This window comes from Eptesicus fuscus, chromosome 7 (assembly GCF_027574615.1).
Source record: "Eptesicus fuscus isolate TK198812 chromosome 7, DD_ASM_mEF_20220401, whole genome shotgun sequence".
Taxonomy (NCBI): Eukaryota; Metazoa; Chordata; class Mammalia; order Chiroptera; family Vespertilionidae; genus Eptesicus; species Eptesicus fuscus.
In genome coordinates this window covers 42,215,555-42,242,061 of record NC_072479.1, presented here as the reverse complement: position 1 = coordinate 42,242,061, position 26,507 = coordinate 42,215,555, and the positions used below count along the sequence as shown (strand labels likewise).

At 39.7% G+C, this 26,507-nt stretch overlaps 1 protein-coding gene across 4 annotated transcripts in view; it reads left to right on the top strand.

The window, feature by feature from the left end:
* Positions 1 to 13,465: 13,465 nt before the first annotated feature.
* RAB3IP (RAB3A interacting protein) overlaps positions 13,466 to 26,507 on the top strand; it is a 36,977-nt gene continuing 23,935 nt past the window's right edge. For 3 of the 4 annotated variants that reach the window (XM_028131218.2, XM_008155562.3, XM_008155563.3), the window contains exons 1-2: positions 13,466 to 13,741; positions 14,461 to 14,719. In XM_028131218.2, the coding sequence (XP_027987019.1) occupies positions 13,491 to 13,741; positions 14,461 to 14,719 (510 nt within the window). In that variant the 5' untranslated portion in view covers positions 13,466 to 13,490. The remainder of the gene's footprint in view (positions 13,742 to 14,460; positions 14,720 to 26,507) is intronic. The other variant, XM_028131224.2, reaches the window with a different exon arrangement.

Below are 26,507 nucleotides of genomic sequence, written 5' to 3'. Positions count from 1 at the left end.
CACTCCATTACTTCCTCATGTGCAGGTTGTAATTATTTTTAATTTAGCTTTTATGAGATGCTTAGTATTAGTGTAATAAGTAATTCTTCACGTGTCACCAGAGATTTTTAAATCAAACTCTCGGCATCTGCTCTGCAAGTCACAGTGGGGTTAAAGGAAAGTATTTTTAATAAGTCTGGAACATAGACCATATACCCATTCCCATATCTTTTTAAAAATATATATATATTTTATTGATTTTTTTACAGAGAGGAAGGGAGAGGGATAGAGAGTTAGAAACATTGATGAGAGAAGAGAAACATCGATCAGCTGCCTCCTGCACACTCCCTACTGGGTATGTGCCCATAACCAAGGTACATGCCCCTGACTGGAATCGAACCCGGGACCCTTGAACCCCCAGGCCGACGCTCTATCCACTGAGCCAAACCGGCCAGGGCCCATTTCTTTTATAAGCCTCAAATTTAGAAGGTGTTCTTCACATTATACACTGTTGTGATAATTTTAATGAGTGCAAAATAAGACAAAGTGTTAGAATAGTTGGACAATGGGGAGAAAAGAAGGATGAGTAGTGGGGTAGAGATATTTGTGTGTTGAGGTAATGAGGGAAAGCTTGGAGGATATTCTGAGGGAGTACAGTTTATCAAACTAAGCTTTGTCCTCTATAGTCCTGGTTAAGATGCAGTTAAAACAAAGGGTAGTAAACTGGTTACTAAATTAATTACTTATATGTACTTGATATCCTAAAAACAATGCCTCTATTTTAGTATTTATTAATCTTGATATTTACTTTTTATTTATAATGTTAATGACAAGGAGGCCTCTTCCTTTAGTGTATGCCTGCTTTGTGGGCAGGGTTTAAGTCATCTTACTCCATTTTATAGCTTGAGCATTGGGCCTGGAACCCAAACGCAGGTACTGTGCTGTGATGGATGGTCAGTGGAAGAATGTTAGGGTGGATTGAAATTGATCTAGAAGTAGGAATGGAAATGAGGGCTCAGAGTGAGCATTGAGGGGACTGAGGAAAGGAAGACAGGGATACTTACAACAGGTAGCATTAGCTTGTCATCTTTATTTCCCCCCTCTGCTTTCCTTTTCAGCTTGTAACCAAATGAGGTAGTTTCAGAAGCTTACTAAATTGTATATAGTCATTGTTAGAAAAAAGTGAAAAAGTAATTTTGATTTATCTTAGGATATCAGCCACACAAAATTAGTGATAGCCATAAACTAAGATTATTTAGGTCAGAGGGAAAAGAATGAAAATTATTGAAATAGTTCAAATTTATGGGGGATTTGTTGCTTGTAGTTAACAACAGGGTTGTCAATGTAAATGTAATGAAAGTTGATGAACTTCTAGACATAAGTATATGAATTGACAGTCTAGTATAAAGAAACTGAATTTAAGGATGTGAGTACCCTAGAAGCATAGAAGAGCAGACAGATGAGAGCTTAGAACCAGTTAAATAAGTGGGTTGTAATTTGAAGTATCTAGAGAAGAGGATACTATTAGGTATTTATTTTAGGCACTTGGTTAACAAATGGGGATAAAATATGGATGAACAACCAAAGTAGGTTTGAGAAAACAAGTAAATGTGCATTAATTAATTTCTTGGTGGGAAGAGAATTTTGTTTGAACTCAGAGAAATTAAGTGACATGTTCAAGTTCATACAACTCGTCAATGACAGAACCTGAACTGGAAGAAACGTTTTCTGAAGCTAGTTTGATAACATGCTCTTATTCCCCCAAACTTTGAAAATTCAGTTTCTCCAATCGTGATACTCTAAAGCAAGCATGTCAAACTCAGCCCACAGGCCACTGCCTCAATTATTTGGCCTGCCTTTGAGTTTGACATGCTTGCTCTGAAGGTATTCTTTTAGCTGTCTTTTTCTTTTTTCTTTTTTCTTCTTCAGGAAAGGTAGCTTGTAATCATTGTCTCTGCTTCTCACTGCTTTGTTCTTCATCCCCTGTCTAAGGACTCTTATTGTTTATTTTAACAGATACTTCAGTGCCCGTTGAATGTTTAGTTGACATATATTCTTGCATATACAAAATAAGGAGGCTTCCACTATTAAGAAAGAGAAACTTAACAAAATGATTTTAAAAATATTTCTGTTATAAGGATTTATAATTAAATACAACATTAGTAACTCAGTAAGTACTGAGCATTTCCTGAAAACCCTTAATTTAGGAATTTACAATAACATATCTAAATATGTCAGATTGTATATATTTGTGGAATTAGTAAGTAGACATTAATTTGTGGTCTATATTAATGAGTGCGAAGATGGTGTAACTTCATTGACCATTTGACTAATTTTTCCCGTGGGTTATTAATTAAATCCACACTTATAAGCATAGAATGCTTCTTAAAATGTAAATGTGATTTTTTTTGTTACAACCTAAATGTTAATTTGGAAAATCAACTTTAAAATTACAATAAAAGTTAATGAGAAAATGATTTATGTACTTATTATATATACATATACTTTTTTGTTTTGTTTTTTCCTCCTTTATTTATTTATGTAGTATTTCAATACATCTCAAAACTTTCTAATTATGGAGAATTTTAAATCAAATAAATAGACTCAGTAGTGTAATGAACCTTAAAGTTCCCATCATCTAGCCTCAATAACCATCAACAATGGTCAGTTCTGCCTCATCTACTTCTCCCCCTCCGGTATTATTTTAGTAAATTCCAGGAAGTATATAATTTAATCTGTAGTATTTCAGTATGTATTTCTAAAAGAGAAGGGCTGGCTACAGTATTAGTATATACTTTTAAAAATTCACATTTTAAGCCCTAGCTGGTTTGGCTCAATGGATAGAGCGTCAGCGTGTGGACTGTAAGGTCCCAGGTTCAATTCTGGCCAAGGGCACATGCCTGGGTTGCGGGTTCAATCCCCAGTAGGGGGCATGCAAGAGGCAGCCAATCAATGATTCTCTCTCATCATTGATATTTCTCTCTCTCTCTCCCTCTCCCTTCCTCTCTAAAATCAATAAAATATATTTTTAAAAAATTCACATTAATTCCTTAGTGTCAAATTATCCATGGCAATAACAAATGGTCATTTCATGAGCAGTGTTTTAGAGAAACTTAGTTTTCTCTTTCTGAAGGTAAGGCAGTGGTTCAGAGATTAAGTAGTATTCTTCTGTTTGGCTTGTTCACTTCTTATGGTTGATTGGGTGAGACCTGTCTTAAGAGATCTTCTGCCTTGATCTAACCTTTATCTGAGCCCCCCCCCAATCAGTTTCACCTTTTAAGTGATTCTTAGATGTAATGGAGTCAGGTGTTGGAGTCAGACACACCAGGGTTTGAATCCTAGGTCTTATTTATTGACTGAGAGGGTTGAAGTTAATACATCTTTCTGAGCCTTGGTTTCTGTATCTGTAAAATAGAGATAAGAACCATTTCAAAGAAATGCTGTGAGGAGTAACTAGAATAATGTAGATGTATGTATGTCACACGTACAGAATGTAGTAATGTAATTATATGTGTGTAATGCCATGTGTATGTGTGAGTAAATGAGTCTATTGTTTGACTCCTTTTCATCTTTATATGTCTCCATTCTCTCCATTTGCATGACCTTGGTATTAGATTAGATCTTCATAATCTCTTGCCTAGCCTGTTGCACTGACTAACCTCTTAACCAATTGCCTCTAGTCTCTTCTCTCTGAAGTCCTCATTGCCTTTGGTGTCGTTTTTCTAGTGACATTACAGTACATAAGCACTTTCTGAAATGTGGATCTGGTCATCTCTTCAGGATAAATTACAAGAACATTTTCCATGTTAAAGCTTCTAATGGTCAGTCTGTCACAGTGTGCTTCTCCAGCCTGATTTTCTGTCTTTTCTTCCTTTGTTAGTTTTATTAGTGCCAAACCCTCACTCCCTGACTGCCCTATCCTATTTCATTGCCTTGCTCATCTATTGGACTCTTCTTCAGCATTTAAAATCTAACTTACATTTTACTTCTTGAAACATGCTCTTCTCCCTCCACTCCTCCCCCAACCCTCAGAGTTATTATAGAGGCTATTCACCACCTCTTTAGTCTATATTCATACCTATATTCTTAGAATTTATTACCAAGGATTTGCCTTGAGGAATTGAAGTGGGCAATCTTCCTTCCATTCCAACTAGAATAAATATAATTGATAAAATGTATCAAATACACTTATTTTATACTAATCTATACTAATAAAAGGGTAATATGCTAATTAGACCAGACATTTTCTGGACATCCTTCCAGAAAAAGCCACAGTGGCAGGGGCCGAGGTAGAGGCAGTTAGGGGCGACCAGGCTGGCCGGGGAGGGCAGTTAGGGGTGACCAGGCCCGTAGGGGAGGGCAGTTGGAGGCGACCAGGCCAGCAGGAGTGGGCAGTTAGGGGCAATCATGCTGGCAGGGGAGGGCAGTTAGGGGCAACCAGGCAGGCAGATAGGTGAGCGGTTAGGAGCCAGCAGTCCCAGATTATGAGAGGGATGTCTGACTGCCGGTTTAGGGATGGGGCCTAAACTGGCAGTCGGACATCCCCTGAGGGGTCCTGGAATGAAGAGGGTGCAGGCTGGGCTGAGTGACCCCCCCCCCCCCCCGCCATGCACGAATTTCATGCACCGGGCCTCTAGTCTGTATATATAAAAGCCTAAGTGACCGTTACGACCTAACGACTGGAACGTCTGGTCGACCAGTTGCTATGACACGTACTGACCATGAGGGGGCAGAAGCTCAATGCAGGAGCTGCCCCTTGGTGGTCAGTGTGCTCCCACGACCAGCCAACCTCCCCTGGTCCCTCCCCTTGGCCAGCAAACCTCCTGCAGTTCCTCCCCCAGTCCAGCAGGCCCTGTTCGGCAGCCAGCAGGCCCCGTCCGGCAGTTGGAAGGCCCCAAAGCCCCGGCCAGCCTGGCCCTGATCAGGACTGGGCGTGATGGCTCCGATAGGCTCAGATCACCAGCCAGGCCTAGTGACCCCAGCTGTGCACGAATTTTGTGCACCGGGCCTCTAGTCTATATATATATATATAAAACCCTAATATGCAAATAGACCAAACGGCAGAACAACCGAAAAACCAGTCACTATGACGTGTGCTGACCACCAGGGGGCGCACGCAGAACATGGCGAGCAGCAGATGGCAGAGAGCGGAACATGGCGGGCATCGACCGCAGTGGGATGGTGGAGCAGGTGAGCGGGGGCACCAGACCAAGGCGGGGCGCTGGTCACTGTCATCGGGGTGAACTCTGGTGGTTACTGAAAATTCTTTGCTCCCTGGTGCCATGGTCCCACTGGGCTCTCTCACTTGCTGCAGCACCCGCACCTGCTGCTGGCGCCGGTCCTGCCCACACCCACTGCTGGTGCCAGAGCCACCTCTTGCACCCGCTGCCCGGCCCCGGCCCCGATCTCTCAGCGCTGTCAGCAAGTGTGAGCGGCAGCTGCCCGCCCCGATCGCCCCTCAGGGCTTCTCCATCTCCCTCAGCTCCTGAGGGGTAATCAGGGCCGGCAGCTGCCTCTCACACCTGCTGACGGTGACAGTCCTGCTCGCACCCACTGCTGGTGCCGGCCCTGCTTGCACCTGCAGCTGTAGCGCTGGTCCCGATCACTTGGCACCGTCAGCAGGTGTGAGCGGCGGCCTCTGGCCCAGTCACCCCTCAGGGCTTCTCCACCTCCCCCTGATCCTGAGGGGCGATCGGGGCGGCAGCTGCCACTCGCACCTGCTGACAGCGCCAGCCCCAATAGCTCCACGCTGTCATACGAGGGAACTAGGTTGTGGGAGTGGGGCTGCCAGCAGACAGGACCTGGGGCTGTGAGAGGCTGGGCGTGGGTGTGGAGGATGGGCCAAGACCCGCCCCTGTGCCCACCGCAGCCTCGTGGTCCACAGTTCCTTTCAAGGTGCATGAATTCATGCACTAGGGCCCCTAGTATTATAATATATATATATATATATATATATATATATATATATATATATATATATATATATATGTGTGTGTGTGTGTATATATATATATGTGCTTAATATATAAATAAATATTTTAAATGTTGCTGAGGGTTTTTAACGAGACAAATTAATTGATGAAATTTACTATACATACTTGAATTCATTATACATACTATTGAAGTAGCAGTCAAATTTTTAATGACAGAAGCTGTTTCTTTCATAACTTATGCTAAATTAAGAAGACCCTTAATTAATTTAGGATAAAAAGCATCTGGATGTTCCTCCCTTCCCTCCATTTCCCAGTCTGTCAATAAATTGGGAGAGGAAAATAATACATAATAATACATGTTATAATTCTTAAACATTTTTCTTTTGATTTGCCTTGAAATATTTCATTTCTATTATTATATTACTAGAGGCCCTGTGTATGAGATTCGTGCACGGGGTGGGGGGGGGGCGGGTGGGACCTCAGCCCAGCCTGTGCCCTCTTGCAGTCCGGGGCTCTCGCAGTCCAGTCCAGGACCCCTTGCTCCTTACCACCTACCTACAGCGGAGGCGGGAGAGGCTCCTGCCACCGCTGCTGTGCTTGCCAGTCGTGAGCCCAGCTTCTGGCTGAGTGACGCTCCCCATTTGGGAGTGCACTGACCACCAGGGGGCAGCTCCTGCGTTGAGTGTTTGCCCCCTGGTGGTCAGTGCATGTCATAGCGACTGGTCATTCTGCCGTTCAGTTGATTTGCATATTAAACTTTTATTATATAGGACTAGAGGCCTGGTACACGAAATTAGTGCACAGGGAGGGTCCCCTAAGCCCAGCCTGCAACCTCTCCAATCTGGGACCCCTTGGGGGATGTCTGACTGCCAGTTTAGGCCCGATTTTCTAGGATCAGGCCTAAATCGGCAAACATTCCTCTCACAATCCGGGACCACTGGCTTCTAACTGCTCACCTGCCTGCCTTCCTGATCACCCCTAACTGCCCCCACTGCTGGCCTGGTCACCCCCAACTGCCCCCCCCCCCCGCCAGCCTGGTCGCCCCTTACTGCCCCCCCGCTGGCCTGGTTGCCCCAACTGCCCCCCCCCCCGCCGGCCTGGTTGCCCCTAACTGCCCCCCCGCCAGCCTGGTCACCCCTTACTGCCCCCCATGCCGGCCTGGTCGCCCCCAACTGCCCCCCCCACTGGCTTGGTCACCCCTCACTGCCCCCCCTGCTGGCCTGGTCACCCCTCACTTTCCCCCTCCCCCCCTCCCCGCTGGCCTGGTCACCCCACACAGCCTGCTGCTTGGTCATTTGGTCGTCCCTCACTAACCTCCCTGCTGGCCTAGTCGCCCCATGCAGCCTGTTCTGTCGTCTGTTCGGTTTCGATGGTCGCTTAGGCTTTTATATATATAGATAGGATAATAAAACCAAAGCAAATTTATTATATACAGTATGACATACTAGTATAGATACTTGCTTTGTTGAGGAAGAATATTCAGAACAATAAACTTTTAATTTTTAATAATATTTAAACCAACAAAACCATTGTTTTTTTGTTCTTCTTGATGATATCATTTGTGCTGATACAGAGGGACAAAAATATTTGGCAAATATTATTCAGAAAATACCTTGGAGACATTATAATTAGTAATAACTAAATTGGTAAGTGCAGATATGGTGCTAAGCCCTTTATGTGTATTGTATAACTTAATTCTCATGGCAACCTTATGAGATAGGTGCAGTTTTTAATTCCTATTTTTCAGATGAGAAATGTAGACTTAAGGCTTTAAGATCACATTTTTAGTTACTGGTCCAGAGAGGTTTTGAGCCTGATTCTGGAGTACAAGCTTTCTGGTGAGGTAGCAAATATTGATTAATTTTTCCCTATTGGGAAGTGAAACCCTTAGCTTCCCTCTAACAGACGGGTGTACTCACTACTTCACAATTAGGATCGTTGGGTTCAATTCCTTGACTAAATAGATGAAAATATTTGGGCTCAGAGAAGTTTAATGGCCTGCCTAAATTTGCATATGTAACTTAGAGCTTGGTCAAAACTAGAACCTTCTTCAGGTACTGTTGTTTCTGCTCTGCTGTGATGGAAATTATTTACTTTCCAAAATGTAGTGCTTTGATGGATTTTAGTAAATACAGAATTAAAATTATTTACATTTTAAATGCTAAATTGATGAGGAAAACGATAAAAATTACGGCTTTAAAATGTTTTCTTTTTTCCTCCAAGGAAGTCCTATGTTTCCCACTTGTCTAGGCAAGTAAAATAAAGGGAAAAATGTGTTTTAAATTATGGTGGAATAGATTTTATTTGTTTTTTTGTGACTACTGATCTACTAAATTGAGTTTTTTAATTTCATTTATTATGTGTATCTAACCATGTCCTTTAGATGTTTAACTGAAAATACTGAACCTGTAGTTCATTTTAATTTCTTGTGTTGCCCTCTTGATGCCTTTTGTTTGCAATTAGAAAATTCCTTTTAATTAGGATAAATTTTATAAAAAGTTATCAGGGTTTTTCTAGACATTAAGTGAGTTGATACATGTGAAATTCTTAGCAAAAGTATCTGACACATAGTTAACTTTCAGTAAATATTGGTTGCTGCTTTTTCTGTGATAATACTGACTTCTAGAAAGAAGAAATAATATGAAATGCATATTGGGAATCAGAAATAAAAGTTGTTTTAAGCAGCTTTTCCTTATGATTGGAAATCAGCTTTATTACTTGGAACTGAATAATAATAATAAAGCCACCCAAGCTGTGTTGGTAAATCGCCCATAAGAATTAACATGGTTAACTTTTTCACCTATCCATAGTGATCCTTGACAAGTTTAGTTTATGAATTGGGGTAATCTCCAATTGAAATTAGATTTTTTTGAATTACTCATTACTTAATGCAAAGAGTACTTCTTAAAAATAGCAATTTATATTACTCATATAAGAACTTTGACTATAAAATCTTAAAGCTTCCATATATTGTGAAGAGCAAAAGATTTTCAGACCAGTGTGATTATTAGCTCCTTACCAGCTAAATTACATTTTACAAAAATTTCACATGCTTGGAAAAAAGGACTAAATTTAATCTTAAAATAATCTCCTTTGCACAAGTGACTTGAATTTAAACTATGATTACATGTATCACCCCAGAATGAGAACATTGTAGGTAGAGGCACCGCTCAGAGGTGCCCTAAGTGTTATATGCATTATCTCTTGTAATTCTCATCTGTGTGGTAGAAAAGCAAGGCACAGATTTTCAAATGAGTGAACCTAGGCCCAAACTGGCTCAGTAATTTGTCAGAAGCAGAATTCCAACCTGCCTCTTTCAGGCTTGCCTCTTATGTTCAAAGCCTGTGCTTCAATTTATGGCATATTTGTATTTTCTATAAATGTTTTGCTCTCACACCTTGGACATGCCTGGCAAGCCTTTCCAAGGGCTTTGTTCATCGTTACTACCTACTTGTACTTTGGGTCTAGTCTTCAGCTTTAGTTTCGCTGGAAGTCCTTTCCATATGATTTATTTGCCCCTCCGGTGTGGTCTCTTAGTACTTGTGCATCTTGTGAGGCACTTATCACAATGTATCATTTTCTCCACTTGTCAGTTTCTCCTACTATATTGATACTATTTGGAAACAGAGATGATTTATCATCTTCTTTCCCCAGAGCCTGGCACATTGTAGGCCCTCAATAAACACTTGTTGAAAGAATAGCTGAAATATTATGTTATATATATAGGCAAAATAGAGTGGATGTTGCAGGGATGAAGGATTTTAATTTAGCATAAGGAGAAATACTTTTCATCAAATGGTCTAACAATGGAACGGCAAAGCAGTTCTCATGGTGGTAGTGTGTTGTGGTGGGTAAGAGTTTGCACTCTGGAGTCGGACAGACTTAGATTTTAATTCTGGCTACCTTACGCTGCAGTTTCCTTAACTGTAATGCACTAGAACTATACCTGACATTTAGTAAGTGCTCAATATATATTAGCTGCTTTTTGGGAGAAACGGCCCTATAATCCTGTGTGATTGGGACTGGTAGTTGGATCACTCAGCTCCTCATTCCCTCCCTCTCCCCATGGATTGTTTTGAAACAAATACAAGTAATCTTATCCTATATAATAAAAGCCTAATATGCAAATCAACTGAACAGCAGAATGACTGGTGGAACGACCGGTTGCTGTGACGCACACTGACCACCAGGGGGCAGATGTTCAATGCAGGAGCTGCCCCCAGCCCCCAGGCCAGCCAAGACGGGTGCCAGCAGGGGCCCCCAATCACCCTGCAGATTGCCCTGCCAGTCACCCTGCAGAGGGAGGCAATCGGCAGGGGCGGCGGGGGCAGCTGGCGAGCTGGTGGCGCCAGGATGACCAAGGCAGGTGCCCCCCCCCCATGGCCCCTCCAGTTACCCCACAGATCGGCCCTGATTGCCAGCCAGGCCTAGGGACCCTACCCAAGCACGAATGTCATGCACTGGGCCTCTGGTTTCATCTATAAATACTTAAGTGTGTCTCTCTAAAAGATAAGGAGTTTTTACATAACCATATTACCATTATTATCCCTAAATTGATGATAATTTATAATATCGGTAATATCTAGTGTTTAGGTTTGTGTGATTGTCTCATAATATTTGTTTTTACATTTGGTTTATTCAAATAACAATTCAGAGAAGTTCCACACATTGTATGTAGTTATTGCTGTCTCTTCAGACTCTTTTTAAATTTATAATTCCCTTTACTTTTTTACCCTAGTATATTTATTGAAAAAACCAGATGGTTTGTCAAGTAGACTTTCCCAAAGTCTAGATTTTTCTGTTTTCATCCTTATGATGCTATTTCATATGTTCCTCTCTCCTCTATATTTCCTATGAACTGATGAAGACTTAGACACGTGATTGGATTGGGGTCCCTTTTCCCCTTCAAGGGGCAAAAATGCTTCATGAATGGTGGGGGTATTCATTTCCTGTTTTATCACATAATCCTCATAGTTTGACTTTCTCCCTTTTTGAGATAAAGGTGTTATTCAGGTACTGTCATTCTGATCCATCAGTTATACTAGTAAAGTTCTCTTAGAGTTTTAATAGCTCTTGATAGTTATTGCCTAGACACATTATTTCATGAGCTCATGCCTTTAAAAATGTTTTGTTTCAGTTCTTTACAAATATTATCCTTTCTGATGTTCAGATGGCCCCATTTTTGGTTAGTGGGAGTCCTTTAGGCACAACTCCAGTAGTCTTGGATAGATTTCTTGCTTCCTTGTTTCCTTGTAGGACAAGATGTTCCAGGGACCTACTGTCCATTACTGCCCTGGGCCTGGAATCAGCCATTTCTCCAAGGAGCCCTTGGTTTTGTTTTTTTCCGTTGTTTTTTTTTTAATGGTTGGAAATGGTATTACTCTGGGCACAAGGGGTACTCATTGCTCCTGAGTTGATTACTATTGCTACACCTTTTCAGTGGATAAAGTTTGGAATTATTTTTTTAATATAATTTCTTTTCTGATATTTCTGATTAAAATTTAGGACTTCAGAGTTTTAACGTCTTTGGTTTTATGTTTGTGTCTCTTATATGCTAAAAATCTTAGTTCTGAATGACATTAACATAATAAGTTATTTGCTTAATCTTAGATATAATAGTTTCAGAATAGCAATATCAGCATTACTACTAATAGGATTACTGAAAATAGTTCATGAGCTTTTTCATTTCCTTTGTTTATAAAATATGTTCCACTAGGGATATACAATTTTATTACTGTTTTAAGTCATTTGCTATAGCTTTTTTCTATGTGGACACAGCTACGTTCATTTGTTTTATTTTTAGGAATTCTCTTTTAAAATTTAATTTTTTTTTTATTATTTACATGGTTCCAAGCTAAAATTTAAATCTGCAAGACAAGGTTAGTTTGAAAAAATGTAGCTTTCTTGTCTCTCTCTCTCTCTCTCTCTCTCTCTCTCTTTTGTTAATCCTCACCGAGGATATTTTTTCCATTGATTTTTTAGAGATAGTGGAAGGGAGAGAGGGAGAGAGAGACAAGAAAGCTAGATTTGGTTGCCTCCTGCACCCTGGGCATAGATCAAACCTGCAACCCAGGTATGTGCTCTTGACCGGGAAATCGAACCCTTGACCCTTCGGTGTATGGGCCGATGCCCTGTTCACTGAGACACACCAGCCAGGGCTAAACACCTTTTATTAAGAGTATGAGAAAGTCAAAATTTTCATCTTAATGAATTGAGTTTTTGTAATAGTTAGTGAAGAAATTTAGAGCTATATCTTGAATTTAAACTATGATTAAATGTATTACCCCAGAATGAAAACATTGTGGGTAGAGGCACCGCTCAGAAGTGCTGTCCTGTGTTATATGCATTAACTATTGTAGGAAGGAAAAAATTGGAAAGAAGTTTGGTTCAGATAGTAGAAGACCTTGATTTTTTAAGCTAATAAGTTTGGACTTTATTCTGTAGACAGTAGGAAATCAATGAAAGATTTATAAGAGTTATTTTAGATCCTTCAGGTAGGAAATTTTAAGTGGTATACTTTTTAGTTTTCATGTGAATTCTGTGATGTAATTGAGTACTTATGGGAAATATTTTTTGCTAATGGAGAAACTGAAGCATACATGTTATTGTTAGTGGCTGGCTATGATGACAAATGTTTACTGAGGCCATACTGTGTGCCAGCACAGTATGGTAAGTATTTTATGTGGGTTGTCTCCCTTAATCCTCACAGCAACCTGGAGAAGGGAGGAAATATTGTTATCCCCATTCTCATCCCATCTGAGGAGAAATTTAAGGCTTAGAGAAATGTCATACATTATCCTGGATGAGATCCTAGGACAACAAAGGACATTATTGGGACAGTCAGTAAAATTTGATTGGGGCCTATTGATTAGGTGGTAATATTGATCAGCATTAACTTTCTGATTTTGATGATGGTTTTGTGGTTAAAGAGGAGATTGTCCTTGTACTTAGGATATATACAATGTGATATTAAGGGATAATGGGCATCATGTCTGAAACCTATTCTTAAATGGTTCCAAAATGTTAACAGTTTCATAATCTTTGTGAAAGGCATATAATAATAGCTCTGCAGCTCTTATTAAATTGGAAATGATTTAAAAAAAAAACAAAAACAAGAGAAAATACTGACTCATTCAAAGTCACATAGCCAGTATGAAGCAGAACAGAACAGATAGTTGAACTTAGGTCTGTCTCATTATATATATACGTATTTTACTGCCTCTTCTATTTATTCTAACCAGTGTCACATGATAGCAAAGTTAAAAATATCAGACAAAATTTTACTTATTTCTCGTTGTTACTTATGACTCGCTTTAACAGTATTAGCTATCCATTTCAAGTTTATTCCAAATCACATTGTTTGCCTTTTGTAGTATTTGTACTCTGAGGTCATTTAATAAATGTTAAATGATTGTAATTATTTTTCTTTGCTACCTCTCTTTTGTAAGTTTATACTTTACAATGGACCGTTAAATACTTATAGTTATACATTGTAATTTAATTTTAAATTACACTATCTCAGAATAATTACCTCCTTCTTGTTTTAACAATAGGTTATCTTATGATGAGGCTTTTACTATGGCTAATGACCCCTTGGAAGGCTTCCATGAAGTAAACCTTGCTTCACCTACTTCTCCGGACCTTCTTGGCGTGTATGAATCAGGAGCTCAAGAGCCGACTACCTCACCAGGTGTCATCTACCGGCCTCTCCCTTCATCTTTATGCTCTGCCCCTATCCAGGCTAACGCCTTAGATGTCTCCGACCTTCCTACACAGCCTGTATATTCATCCCCCAGACGTTTAAATTGTACGGAAATATCTGGTATCAGGTAGGAGATCATCAAGATGCTTATTTTGGAGTATTGTATTAAACAAATGGACAGTTTGCTTGGTTACCTTATTTTAAGCTTCAATGTTTTAAAAAATCTGAATCATATAAGCTTGTCATGAAGAGCAATACATGTTAATACTCGACAGCAGGGGTCAGCAAACTTTATGGAAAGGGCCAGGTAGTCAGTATTTTAGGCTTTGTGGGCTATCCATTTTCTATTGTAACTCTTCAGCTCTGCTGTTAAAGTGCAAAAGCGTCCATAGGCAGTATGTAAATGAATAAGCTCCAGTAAGACTTTATACTTGGGCAACAAGTTTTTAATTTCATACAATTTTCTTGTGCCACAAAATATTTTGATTTTTTTTCAATCATTTGAAAATATAAAAATAATTTTTGGCTTGTGTGCCTTATGAAAACAGGCAGCAGGCTGGATTTAACCTGTTTTGTTTGCCGACCCCTGTTCAGAGTAGCACTATCCAATAGAACTTTCTGTGAGGAAGAAAATGTTCTATTTCTGTGCTAATATGATAGCCATTAGCCACATGTGGGTATTAGGATTTAGAATATGTTAGCTTTGACCAAGGACATGCTATTAATTAATATAGTGGCTACCAAATTGGATAGACCAGTGTGTTTATGACCTGAGCGTTTCTAGACCTGTGTTTGTGCCAGTTATATTTAAGCACATGCTGATGTGTCCTGAACTCTCCTTTACAGCATCCATGTTACAGACCCAGCACCTTGTTCTACCTCTGGAGTAACAGCTGGGTTAACTACATTACCTACGAGAAAGGACAACTGTAGTGCAGAGAGGGAGTTTTTGCAGGGTGCTACTATAACAGAAGCTTGTGATGGCAGTGATGACATATTCGGGTTGAGTACCGATAGTCTGTCCCGTTTACGAAGCCCATCTGTTTTGGAAGTCAGAGAAAAGGGCTATGAAAGATTGAAAGAAGAACTTGCAAAAGCTCAGAGGGTAAGCAAAAAAGATATTCTTCCATACATTATATTCAAAATTACCATTTTTCCATGGAGGGGTAACTCAAATGAAATTATGATGGTTCTACAGTTATCCTTCACATGTGCACAGCCTCCGCTCCTGTGGGGCAGCATTTAGGAATCTGTGAAATTGATGGAGTAGTAAAGCAATTCATCTGAGAGTACTCACTGGAAAAATGAGATTCTGAAACTCTTCCTGTCCTCTGCCTCCCTGCTCCCTGTCTTGCATTATCTGTAATGCAAATTTGGTGGGTTATGTTCCATGGATCAGGTTGTCACTTCTTAAATGTGCCTGACTTTATGGTCATTTACTTGAAGTCATTCAGTTCAAGTCATTTTGTTTTGAGGAATTGTTTTAGGAATATTACCTTCATCTTATAGCTGGGTTTGAATATTTTTCTGTCTTAAGCAGAGTAAACAGAAGAAAGGAAATAATAAAAAGCAAAAATCAATGAAATTGACAACAGAAAAACTAGAAAAAAATGAATGAAACAAAGTGCTGGGTTTTCTTTAAAGATCAATAAAATAGATAAACCTCTAGCAGGATTGATTAAAAAGAAGATAGAAGAAAGATTATATTCAATAGCAGGAATAAAATAGGATATTACTACAGATCCTGCAGATATCAAAAGTACAATAACGGAATAATATGCACAATTCTATATAAATTTGATAACTTAGGTGAAATGGACCATTTTACATTTAGATACTTGAGAAGATAGAACAAACATTCTATAGGCATAATTTCCAGCATATTACCACATTTCAAAAACAAATACTTCCACCCTGTCCCTACTAGAGTTGTCTATTAAGAGCATGATGCTGATTTTGTTGTTGTAAATCCTCACTTAGGACATTTTTCCATTGATTTTTAGAGAGAGTGGAAAGAAGGGAGGGGGAGAGACAGAAACTTCCATGTGAGAGAGACACATCAATTGGTTGCCTCCTGCATGTGCCCTGACCCACACATGCCCCAATTGGGGTGGGGATCGAACCTGTAACCCAGGCCCTTGACTGGGAATTGAACTCAGTGCCCTGCAGTGCATGGGCTTACGCTCTAATCACTGAGCAACACCAGCCAGGGAGATTTGTGTATCCCCAGCTCCTGGCATAATATGATGCAATGCCTGGAATATATGTTTCTTTATAAATTCTTTAATGAATGGCTATGGTTAAATAGCAATACAGATATGTTACAACATTTTGGTTACATATATTTTATCAGAAAGAAAAATCAATAGCCTTTTAAGTCTTTTTCCAAAGAAAAGGGGTATGTTGAGGTGTGATTGTACTTGGCTTCTGCCATCTGAGTCTGTTGTCTTAATACACAGTATTAAGTGAAATTACAGTTTATGCAAAGGTAAACAGTTGAGCATATATATTCATGTTTGAGAATACATTGTGGTTACTAATTCATCAGAATAGATTGCTAATTTCTTAGCTCAAGTTGTAATTCCTTTTGAAATCTTTAATTTGCTGTATTTAGAGGTACTGTTGAGGTAATTGAAATAATAATGACATGTGAACACATACAAATGGTGAATTTTATTATGAAGGGTACAAGATAGTACTAATAATTACTTTATTGAATTATGGCAATCTGTGAATCAAAATGAAGTCTCTTTATCCTGATTATTCTTTTAGGAGAGGCCCAATAGTTACCATTTTTCCATCCTTTTTACTTCTGATCTATTTTTATCTTCCTATTTAAAATGGGATTTTTTGCCTTCTTATCCTTTCTAATAATCTCAGCCTTTTAGTTGGTGTGTTTAGACCACTTACATTTAATGTGATATTGATATGGTATGATTTAAATCTATCATCTTACTATTTGTTTACTTTTTGTCCTATCTGTTCATTCCCCCCCTCTTTTTTTTCTCCTTTTATGCTTTCTTTTGGATTAATTCCATGTTCATTATGATTTCATCTTGTCTCCTTTGGCTTATTAACTTTAGATGTTGTGCTAATTTAGTGGTTGTTTAAGGTTTATAGTATACATTTTTAACTAACTGCAGTCTACCTTCTAATAATATTATACTATATCTATATATATATAAAAGACAAGCGACTGGGATGACTGGTCGCTATGACGTGCACTGCAGCTGGCCAACTGGCCCAATGGCGGGGCCGGCTGGCCAACCTCCCACGGCCCCTTCCCCTGGCTGGCCCTGCCCTGATCAGGGGTGCGCCGGCTGGCCAACCTCCCGCAGCCCCTCCCCCTGGCCGTCCCCATCGAGCCCCCTTCCCCCACCTTATCGGGGCAGGCCAGCTGGACCCCTCTGTCCACTGGGCCTCTTAGTATAGTATAAACTCCCTACAAAAGTGTACTTCTGTTTTTCCCCTCCCAGCCTTTGTGCTATGATTGTCATACATTTTACTGTTTAAACTCCACAGATGCATTGTTGTTACTTTTGCATTAAACAGTTGATTATTTTTAAGGGGATTTAATAAGAACCTTTTATATTTACTCATGTAGGTACGATTTTCAGTATTCTTCATTTCTTCATGTAGATCCAGATTTTCATCTTATATCACTTTCTTCCTACTTGAAGGATATCCTTAACAATTTTGTTATGTGTGTTTGCTGGTGATAATTATTTTTAGCTATTGTATATCTGAATAGGTCTTTTTTCACCTTTGTTTTTGAAAGACATTTTTACTCAGTAAAGAATTTTAGATTGATCATCTTTTCTTTTAGTACTTTAAAGATACTGCTCTAATATATTCTACTTGTATTTTTTCTCACAGAAGTCAGTTGTTATCCTTATCTTTGTTCCACTGCATAAAATGTGAGATTCTTCTTTATATTGCTACTAGAGGCCTGGTGCACGAAATTCATGCACGGGTAGGGTCCATAGGCCTGACCAGCGATCAGGGCCGATCGGGGCCTTCTGGCAGCTGGCCAGTGCCTTTCTTCATTCCGCACTGCCCCCTGGTGGTCAACACATGTCATAGCAAGCAATTGAACTCCCGAGGGGACACTTTGCATGTTAGCCTTTTATATATAGAGACTAGAAGCCCAGCGCGCGAAATTGTGCGGCCTCGCCCACCCACAGGCGTCTCGCCACCCTGCCCGCCCATGCTGGTCTTTGGTTGTTATGGCGTTAGGGCCACAGGCCTTTTATAATATAGACTAGAGGCCCGGTGCACAAAATTCGTGCACTCCCCCGGTGGGAGCGTGCACTGAACACCAGGGGGCAGCTCCTGTGGTGAGTGTCTGCCTCCTAGTGGTTAGTGAGCATCATAGCGACTGGTTGTTCTGTCATTTGGTCAATTTGCATATTAGCCTTTTATTATATAGGATAAGCAATTTGAGTATGTTATATTTTGGTATAATTTTCTTTAGGTTTCTTGTGCTTGGGACTTCTTGAACTTCTTGAACCCATAGGTTAAATTTTATAGAATTTGGGAAATTTTGGCCATTATTTCCTCAAAACCTTTCCTCTCCTTCGGGACTCCTTTTCCATGAACATTGGATTGCTTAAAGTTGTCCCATACCTAACTGGTACTCTATTCATTAAAAAAAATATTTTCCCCTCTGTTTCATTGTGAATAGTTCCTATTGCTATGTTTTCAATGTGACTATTTTCTTCTGCAATATCTACTCTACTAATCCTATAGGATGTATTTTTTTTTTTTAATTTCAGACATTGTAATTTTATTTCTGAAAGTTTGATTTGGATCATTTAAATATTTTATTTGCTTTATTTAACACGTTCAGTCTTTCCTCTAGCTCCTTGAACATATGAAATTCAGTTTAACAACTATTTTAATCCTTGAATAATCTGCAGGATTGCTGTTTTGTTGCCTGATGTCCATTGCCTTAAAAATGATTGTTTCATATATGTTTTGTAGTATTTTTGTTGTGTCAGGCAGGGTGATAAATGTGATTCCTGTTACTCTACCTTGATTGAGAGTGAAAGTTCTGTTTCTTTTACTCCAACATAGAAATGTATACTTACCCACGTTCTCCATTCATTTTGAGTTTCATGAGGATAAGGATTACATTTGATTTTGCTCATAATTATATCTTGAGCACATACTGGGTTTTCAATGCATTTTGTTGATTAAATGAATATATATGTATGTGTGTGTGTGTGTGTGTGTGTGTGTGTGTGTATTCAGTTACACTGTTGTATGAATAGGCACATATGCATAATACATTAGTTAGGAACATGCTAGCTGCTTGTAAGTGACTTAATCTAATAGAAGTTTATTTTTATTCTTTTAACACTCCAAAGCAGATGATCCTTGTTGATAGGCAGTTCTTTGTGAATGAAATAATTTACAGATGTGTGTTTCTTCTATCTTGGATCTTTGTAGTCTTTTAGAGTTTTATATTTATCTGTACCTAATGGGATGAAGGGAAAAGAAAGCTTGAAGAAGGCACACCTGCTTCTAAAAAGCCTTGACTTATAAGTGACAAATGTTGCTGTTACTCACATTCCTTTGGGGTGAACAGTTTTATGCTGATGTTTACATATGTGGTGGGCGGGCCGGGAAATGTAGTCCCTGGCTAGGAACCCCTTCCCAGCAAGGAGTCCATACTGTATATAGAGGGAACACCCATGTGATCACTGACTTGAAGTACGGGATGCCAGAGACGATGATGTAGTCCCTCACCTGTTTGGCCTTCCACAGATCATTGCTGAAGAATAGTTTTTGTTGGAATTCTGAGGCTAGAAGTTGGGCTTTAGTGTATCTTTATTAAAATGTAGCTTCTCGGATTCTGCTGAAAGAAAATTATTTTATTGAGGCCTTCACTAAACTCCCTTGTTGATTCTTATATTTCCTAAAGTGTGAGACCTAGTGGTATAAGCAGTTACTTTCATCTTTTAATTGTTCTTCCCTGAAAGAAAATAACTTAAAAAATAAAATCCAGTGGAATATCTTACAGCCACAGAAAGTCACTAAAAAACACATACCTGCTCTAGTTGGTTTGGCTCAGTGGTTAGAGGGTGGGCCTGCAGAATGAAGGAGGTTGCGGGTTTGATTCTGGTCAAAGGCATGTACCTCTGTTGCAGGCTTGATCCCCAGCCCTGGCCGGGTGCACGCAGGAGGCAACCAACCATTATGTCTCTCTCACTTTGAGGCTTCTCTCTCTGTCTCTCTCCCTCCCTTCCATATTTTTTTTAAATCCATGGAAAAAATATCCTGATGTGAAGATTAAAAAACAAACAAACCACATACCTGTACCAAATCTATGTTCAGAATGGCCCTTCTAACTGTGGCTGAGGATGTTTATAAACATTTACTATGTTCTTTATAAAGAAATATTACTTTTGTAACCAGAATACTCATGGCATTATGCGCGTCCTATAGAGGGTAAAAAAATATATGTATTTTTTTACTTTGTCCTTAAGGTGTTTCTCATTGGGGAGAAAACATATGTATATATGGTAATGTTTCCCTGATTGAGTTAAACATTTTTCTCCATTTTAAGATCTCTGAAATCAGTATAAGTTTTAAAATTGCTCTCAGCTGGGCAATAATCATGACAGTCATCATTGACTACATGTACATACACTTGGTCATGTGTGACTAATTGAATTGAACGATGTGTGTTGGGAGCTGAATTTGTTGGACTTAATTACTAGGTTAAATATCTTCAAAATGATCTCGCTATGATATTACATTGATACAGAAAGAAATGCACAAAAGAAAAGAATGACATACAATAGCAATCTATGTCTTCGTCAGTTTAAAAGAGTTCTTCCTGTAGTGTAAAATGAAAATTCAAACAAAAAAGCATTGTATCATAGTTTCATTGACAGTATTTTTATTTCATTTCATTATTATTATTATTTTAATCCTCACCATTGTTTTTCAGAGAGAGAGGGAGGGATGGAGGGACGGGGAGAAAGACGAGAGATAGAGAGACAGAGACGGGGGGGGGGGGGGGGGGGGGGGGGGGGGGGGCGGGGGTGGGGGGGGGGGGAGGGAGAGGGAGAGGGAGTGATTGATGTGAGAGAGACACATCGACTGGCTGTCTCCTGCATGCCCCTGACCGGGGGCAGGGAGCAACCCTGCAACCCAGGCACATCCCCTTGCGTAGGAATCAAAGCTGGACCCTCTGGTGCTTGGGCTGACACTCTAACCAATGCCCAGGGCCATTGACAGTATTTTTATTTCTTGATATATAAAATGTTTATCTTAAAAATTATGTCTTAAATTTGATGAAATACACTTGATCAAGAGTCCTGACACTCTGTGTTTTAAATATCTCTCAAATTTCTTTTCTCTGTTATCACTACTCTAAATCTGTATTTCTTGCCTAAAATATTGCAGTGATCAATTGGTTTCCTTTATTCCAGTTTTTATTTTTTTAACCTAGCCACAATGCTCAAGTTATCATTTTGAATTGTGAATCTGATTGTTACCATTCTGCTTAAAATCTGTCGGTGACTTATCACTGCCTTTGAGATAATTTCTCCTTGTCTTTAAAGTAAGTCTCAATTTCTTTTTTAAAAAATATTTCACCTTTTTTTAATGACTAATGTTCCACTGTATTTGGAACACCACTTTTTAAAAAATATATATGTTTTTATTGATTTCAGAGAATAAGGGAGAGGGAGGGGGAAGGGAGAAGAGAGGGGGAGGGGGAGGGGGGGGGAGAGAAACATCAATGATAAGAGAATCATTGAGTGGCAGACTCCTGCACGTCCCACACTGGAGATTGAGCCTGCAACCTGGGGGAATTGAACTTGAACTCCTGTTTCATAGGTAGATGCTCAACTGTTAAGCCACGCTGGTCAGAAGTCTCAATTTCTTAGCCATGGCTTTTTAGGACTGGCCATAAGCCTAACTTTCTGGCATTACCCTTTTGTGGCATCCATTCCTCCCCATCTTTAGCTACTATAAACCATACTGTTTTATTCCTTCCTTTACATTTGGCAAACTCCTTTTTCTAATATGTACCTATTACTACTATAGCTCTTATCAAATTGCTTTGTGAATCTGTTTAAAGATTGGCTACCCTCAGTAGGCTATGACTTTGTGAAAACCATGGACTGGGTCTCACTTCTTTTCTGTGTCTCCAGCACCTAAATAAATGCCTGATGCTGACAGAAAAATTAGCATCCAATTAACAAAAAATTCATGTTTTTTGTTAAAGGAATGAATTTTGAAAACGGTATTACAATAATGAAAAGTACAAATTAAATTCTAAAAAAGATATTGACATGCTATACAAATTTGACTTCATTAGGTAGATTAAGTTGGACCCAAAGCATAGAAAGAAGGTAGGCAGACATTTATAGGGAAAGGGTTAGCCCAGCTGGATGGGATCAGTTTGGGGAATGAAACAAGAATGAATCAACAAACAACAAGTGCTGGTGAGGATGTGGAGAAACTGGAACTCTAGTACACTGCTGGTGGGAATGCAGACTGGTGCAGCCACTATGGAGAATAGTATGAAATTTACTCAAAAAAATTAAAAAAGGAACTGCCATTTGACTCAGAGATTCCACTTCTGAGAATTTATCCAAAGATGTTCATAGCAGTGCTATTTACTATAGTTAAGAACTGGAAACAGCTCAAGTGCTCATCAGTAGATGAGTAGATAAAAAAGATGTGGTACATTTACACAATGAAATACTATGCAGCTATAAAAAGGATTGCTTACCCTTTGAGACAGCATGGATGGACCTGGAGAATACTATGCTAAGTGAAATAAGTCAGTCAGAGAAAGACAAATATCATATGATCCACTTATATGTGGAGTCTAATGAACATAATAAACTGATGAACAAAATAGCTCCAGAGGCATGGATCATGGAACAGACTGAGAGAGCTCAGAGGGAAGGGGTGTGGTGAGATATGAAGAGATTAACCAAAGAATTTATATGCATACTAGATGCCCGGTGCACAAAATTTGTGCACAGGGGTGGGTTGGGGAGGGTCCCCTCAGCCCAGCCTGCACCCTCTCTAATCCGGGACATCCCTCTCACAATCCTGGACCACTGGCTCCTAACTGCTCACCTCCCTGCCTGCCTGATCGCCCCTAACTGCCCCCCCTGCCAGCCTGATCACCCCTAACTGCCTCTGCCTGCCAGCCTGATCACCCCCAACTGCCCTACCCCTGCTGGCCTGGTCGCCCCACGCAGCCTACTGTTCGGTCATTGGATCACCCCTCACTGCCCCCCCCGCTGGCCTGGTTGCCCCATGCAGCCTGCTGCTCGGTCGTTTGGTCACCCCTCACTAACCCCAGTGCTGTCCTGGTCGCCCCACGCAGCCTGTTGCTCGGTTGTTTGGTCGCCCCTCACTAACCCCCCTGCCGGTTGAGTAACCCCATTCAGCCTGCTGCTCGGTTGTTCATTCGCCCCTCACTCACCCCCCCTGCTGATTGGGTCACCCCACGCAGCCTGCTGCTCAGTCGTTTGGTCATCCCTCACTAACCCCCCTGCCAGCTTGGTCGCCCCACGCAGCCTGTTCAGTCGTCTGTTCGGTTGCGATGGTCACTTAGGCTTTTACATAGATAGATATGCATAGCCTATGGACACACACATTACTGTGGTGAAGGCCTGGGATAGGGCAGGGGCTGGGGGTGGATGAGGGTGCAGGGGGAGCAAATGGGGGACATTTGTGATGCTGTCAACAACAATAATAAAGTATGAATCAGACCAATTTAGTTCTAGCTTTACTGTGTGGACCAAGGGAAATAACTCTGTAAAGGGAAATTGAGCACATGTAAAGGGTCTTTAGTATTAGGGTGAGGTTTATCCACTTTAGAAGAGTAGGAAGTGATTCAACAATTTTGCTTTCATGAATGACATATGTATTGCTCTAATAGATTGAAAGCCTCTCAAGCGGTAGTATCTTAGTTGGCTTTGTGTTCTGAAGGAGTACCATAGTGCCTACCTAGTAGGAAATGTTGAATGAATTGACTTAGTTTTCATATATACTTACAAAATAATAAAATTTTAGAGTTTAAAAGAACCCGATATTAAATTTATGCATTTACAGATTTATAAATTAACTCAGGGAAAATTGGCACCGTTATGATATTTTTCTGTTCAAGAATGTAGTATATTCTTCTTTCTGTTTGTTTAAGTCTATATTTAGTAGTATTTATTTATTTGGGAGTATTTTAAAGTTTTCATTTTGCATTGTAGTCTTTAGTATTATGAAATTTCCTTTATCTCTAATGATTTTGACCTGTATTCTGCTTAGTCTGTTATCAAGATTGACAGCCCTCTTTTTTAAATTTTTATTTGTATTATATTTTTAGTATACTGTATTTTCTGGCATATAAGATGACTTTTTAACCCAGGAAAATCTTCTATACGCCCAGTTGTCTTATACGCCAGAAAATATGGCACTTTTATTTTTTTAAAATATGGTACTTTTTATATCCTTATATTTTTGTATGAATCATTGTTTTACGATGTCTCTTGTATAGAGAATAGAGAGATTTTTGCTTTTTTAGCTAATCCTATATAATAAAAGGGTAATATGCAAATTGACCAAAAGACAGAATGACCGGTCGCTATGATGCACACTGACCACCAGGGGCAGATGCTCAACGCAGGAGATGCCCCCTGGTGGTCAGTGCGCTCCCATAGCGGGAGCGCCACTCAGCCACAAGCCGGGCTGTCGGCTGGCGAGTGCAGCGGTGGTGGCGGGAGCCTCTCCTGCCTCCGTGGCAGCGCTATAGATGTCCCACTGTGGGAAGCGGGCCTAAGCCGTCAGTCGGACATCCCCCGAGGGCTCCTGGACTGCTAAAGGGTGCAGGCCGGGCTGAGTGACACCCCCACCCCCCAGTGCATGAATGTTGTGCACCGAGCCTCTAGTCTGAAAATAATTTTACTTGAGTTATGCCCATTTGCATTTATTGGTAAATGTGCTACATTTGGGCATGTTTCTGTTACATGGCTTTCAAATGTCTTTTCACTATGTGCTCCATTTTTTGTGTGTGTGTGTGACCTCCTCCTTCTCTTTTCCTTTTTGATATTTTAGAAGTTTTGATTTCCATTCTAGTTGTTACCTTTAATTGAAGATATAAATATCTCCTGGCCCTTCTTTAGCTATTGCCTTTGTTCCCTACCTTGAAAAATACTAAAATTATCTAGTTACTGTTTCTTTTTCCTGTTTAATTAAATTGTACTTAAAATAATGTTAATCTCTATGGTGTTAAATATGTTTAGGTTTATACTAATTGATTTGTGAGCCTCATAGTGATTTGTATTTCTTTACTCCCAGTTAATATTTAAGATGTTTTGAATTTAGTTTAATCTTTCTCCTATTTTTTGTTTGTGTGTATTACTTTTACATTCCTGAAGCTTATAACATTTGTATAACTGTTTTGTCAGCTTTAGTCCCAGTTTATTTATTGATTTATTGTTAATCCTCACCTGAGGATATTTTTTCCATTGATTTTTAGATAGTGTGGAAGGGAGCGAGGGAGTGGGAGTGGGAGGGAGAGGGAGAGGAACATCGATGAGAGAGAGAGAGAGAGAGAGAGAGAGAGAGAGAGAGAGAGAGAGAGAGAGAGAGATGGATTTGTTGCCTCCTGCACACCCCCCCACCATGTATATACCTTTAACCAGGAATTGAACCTGCAACCCTTTGGTGCATGGGCCAGTGCTCTCACCACTGGCTAGAGCTATCCCTACTAAAAAAAAAAACAACCAACACTTTATTTTTTAGAGCAGTTTTAGGTTTACAGAAAAATTGAGAGGGAATTACAGAGTTTCCATAAAACTCCATCCCAACACACACACAATCTCCTCCATTATCCACATTTTGCACCAGAGTGGTCCATTTGTTAGAACTGATGAACCTAAATTGACACATCATCATCCCCCAAAGTCCTGCATTTACGTTAGGGTTTACTCTTGGTGTTGTACATCTATGAGTTTTAGCCAATGTATAGTGACATGGATCTACCATTACAATATCATCCAGAATAGTTTCACTGCCCTAACAATCCTCTATGCTTTACTTATTTATTCCTTCCTACCATCTAAACCCTGTTAACCATTTATCTTTTGACTGTCTCCATAGTTTTACCTTTTCCAGAATGTCATATAGTTGGAATCATACAGTAAGTAGCCTTTTCAGATTGGATTTTTAAATATGGTAACATCGTTTATTTTCTTCCATGCCTTTTCATGGTTTGGTAGCTCATTTCCTTATAGTGCTAAGTAATATTCCTTTATCTGGATGTACTACCACAGTTTATTCATTCGCCTACTGAATTTTTTATCCATTCACCTATATTTTGGTTGCTTCCCAGTTTTTGCAGTTATGAATATATAAACATTCAAGTGCAGATTTTTGTGTAGACATACTTTTTCAACTCCTTTGGTTCAATATCAAGGAGTGTGGTTGCTCGATTGTATAGTAAGATGTGTTTAGTTTTTGTCAGATTGCTTTCGGTCTGTCAATCAGCCAGTTAGCCTCCCAGAGACAACCTGGTTAGGAAGTTCTTATGTATTTCCTTAAAGTCTTTCTATATGCACGAAACTATTGAAATATGTAAAGGTATGTAAGCACTGTTCACATCTTGAATTTTTTACTTAAGCTTTCTTGACTATTTTCTCTCAGCATTCACATTAACCATAACCCCAATCCTGAAATTGAACCCATTTCATTCTATGGATTACTGTACTTTATTTAACCACTTCCTTATTAATAGGTATTTAGGTTATTTCTAATCACTTTTGCAATAAATAGTCTTATGTATATTTTAAAAAAAGAATATGTCTTGAAGTGTCTTCCACAGAGGCTGTACCATTTTGCATTCCCACCAGCAATGAATGAGA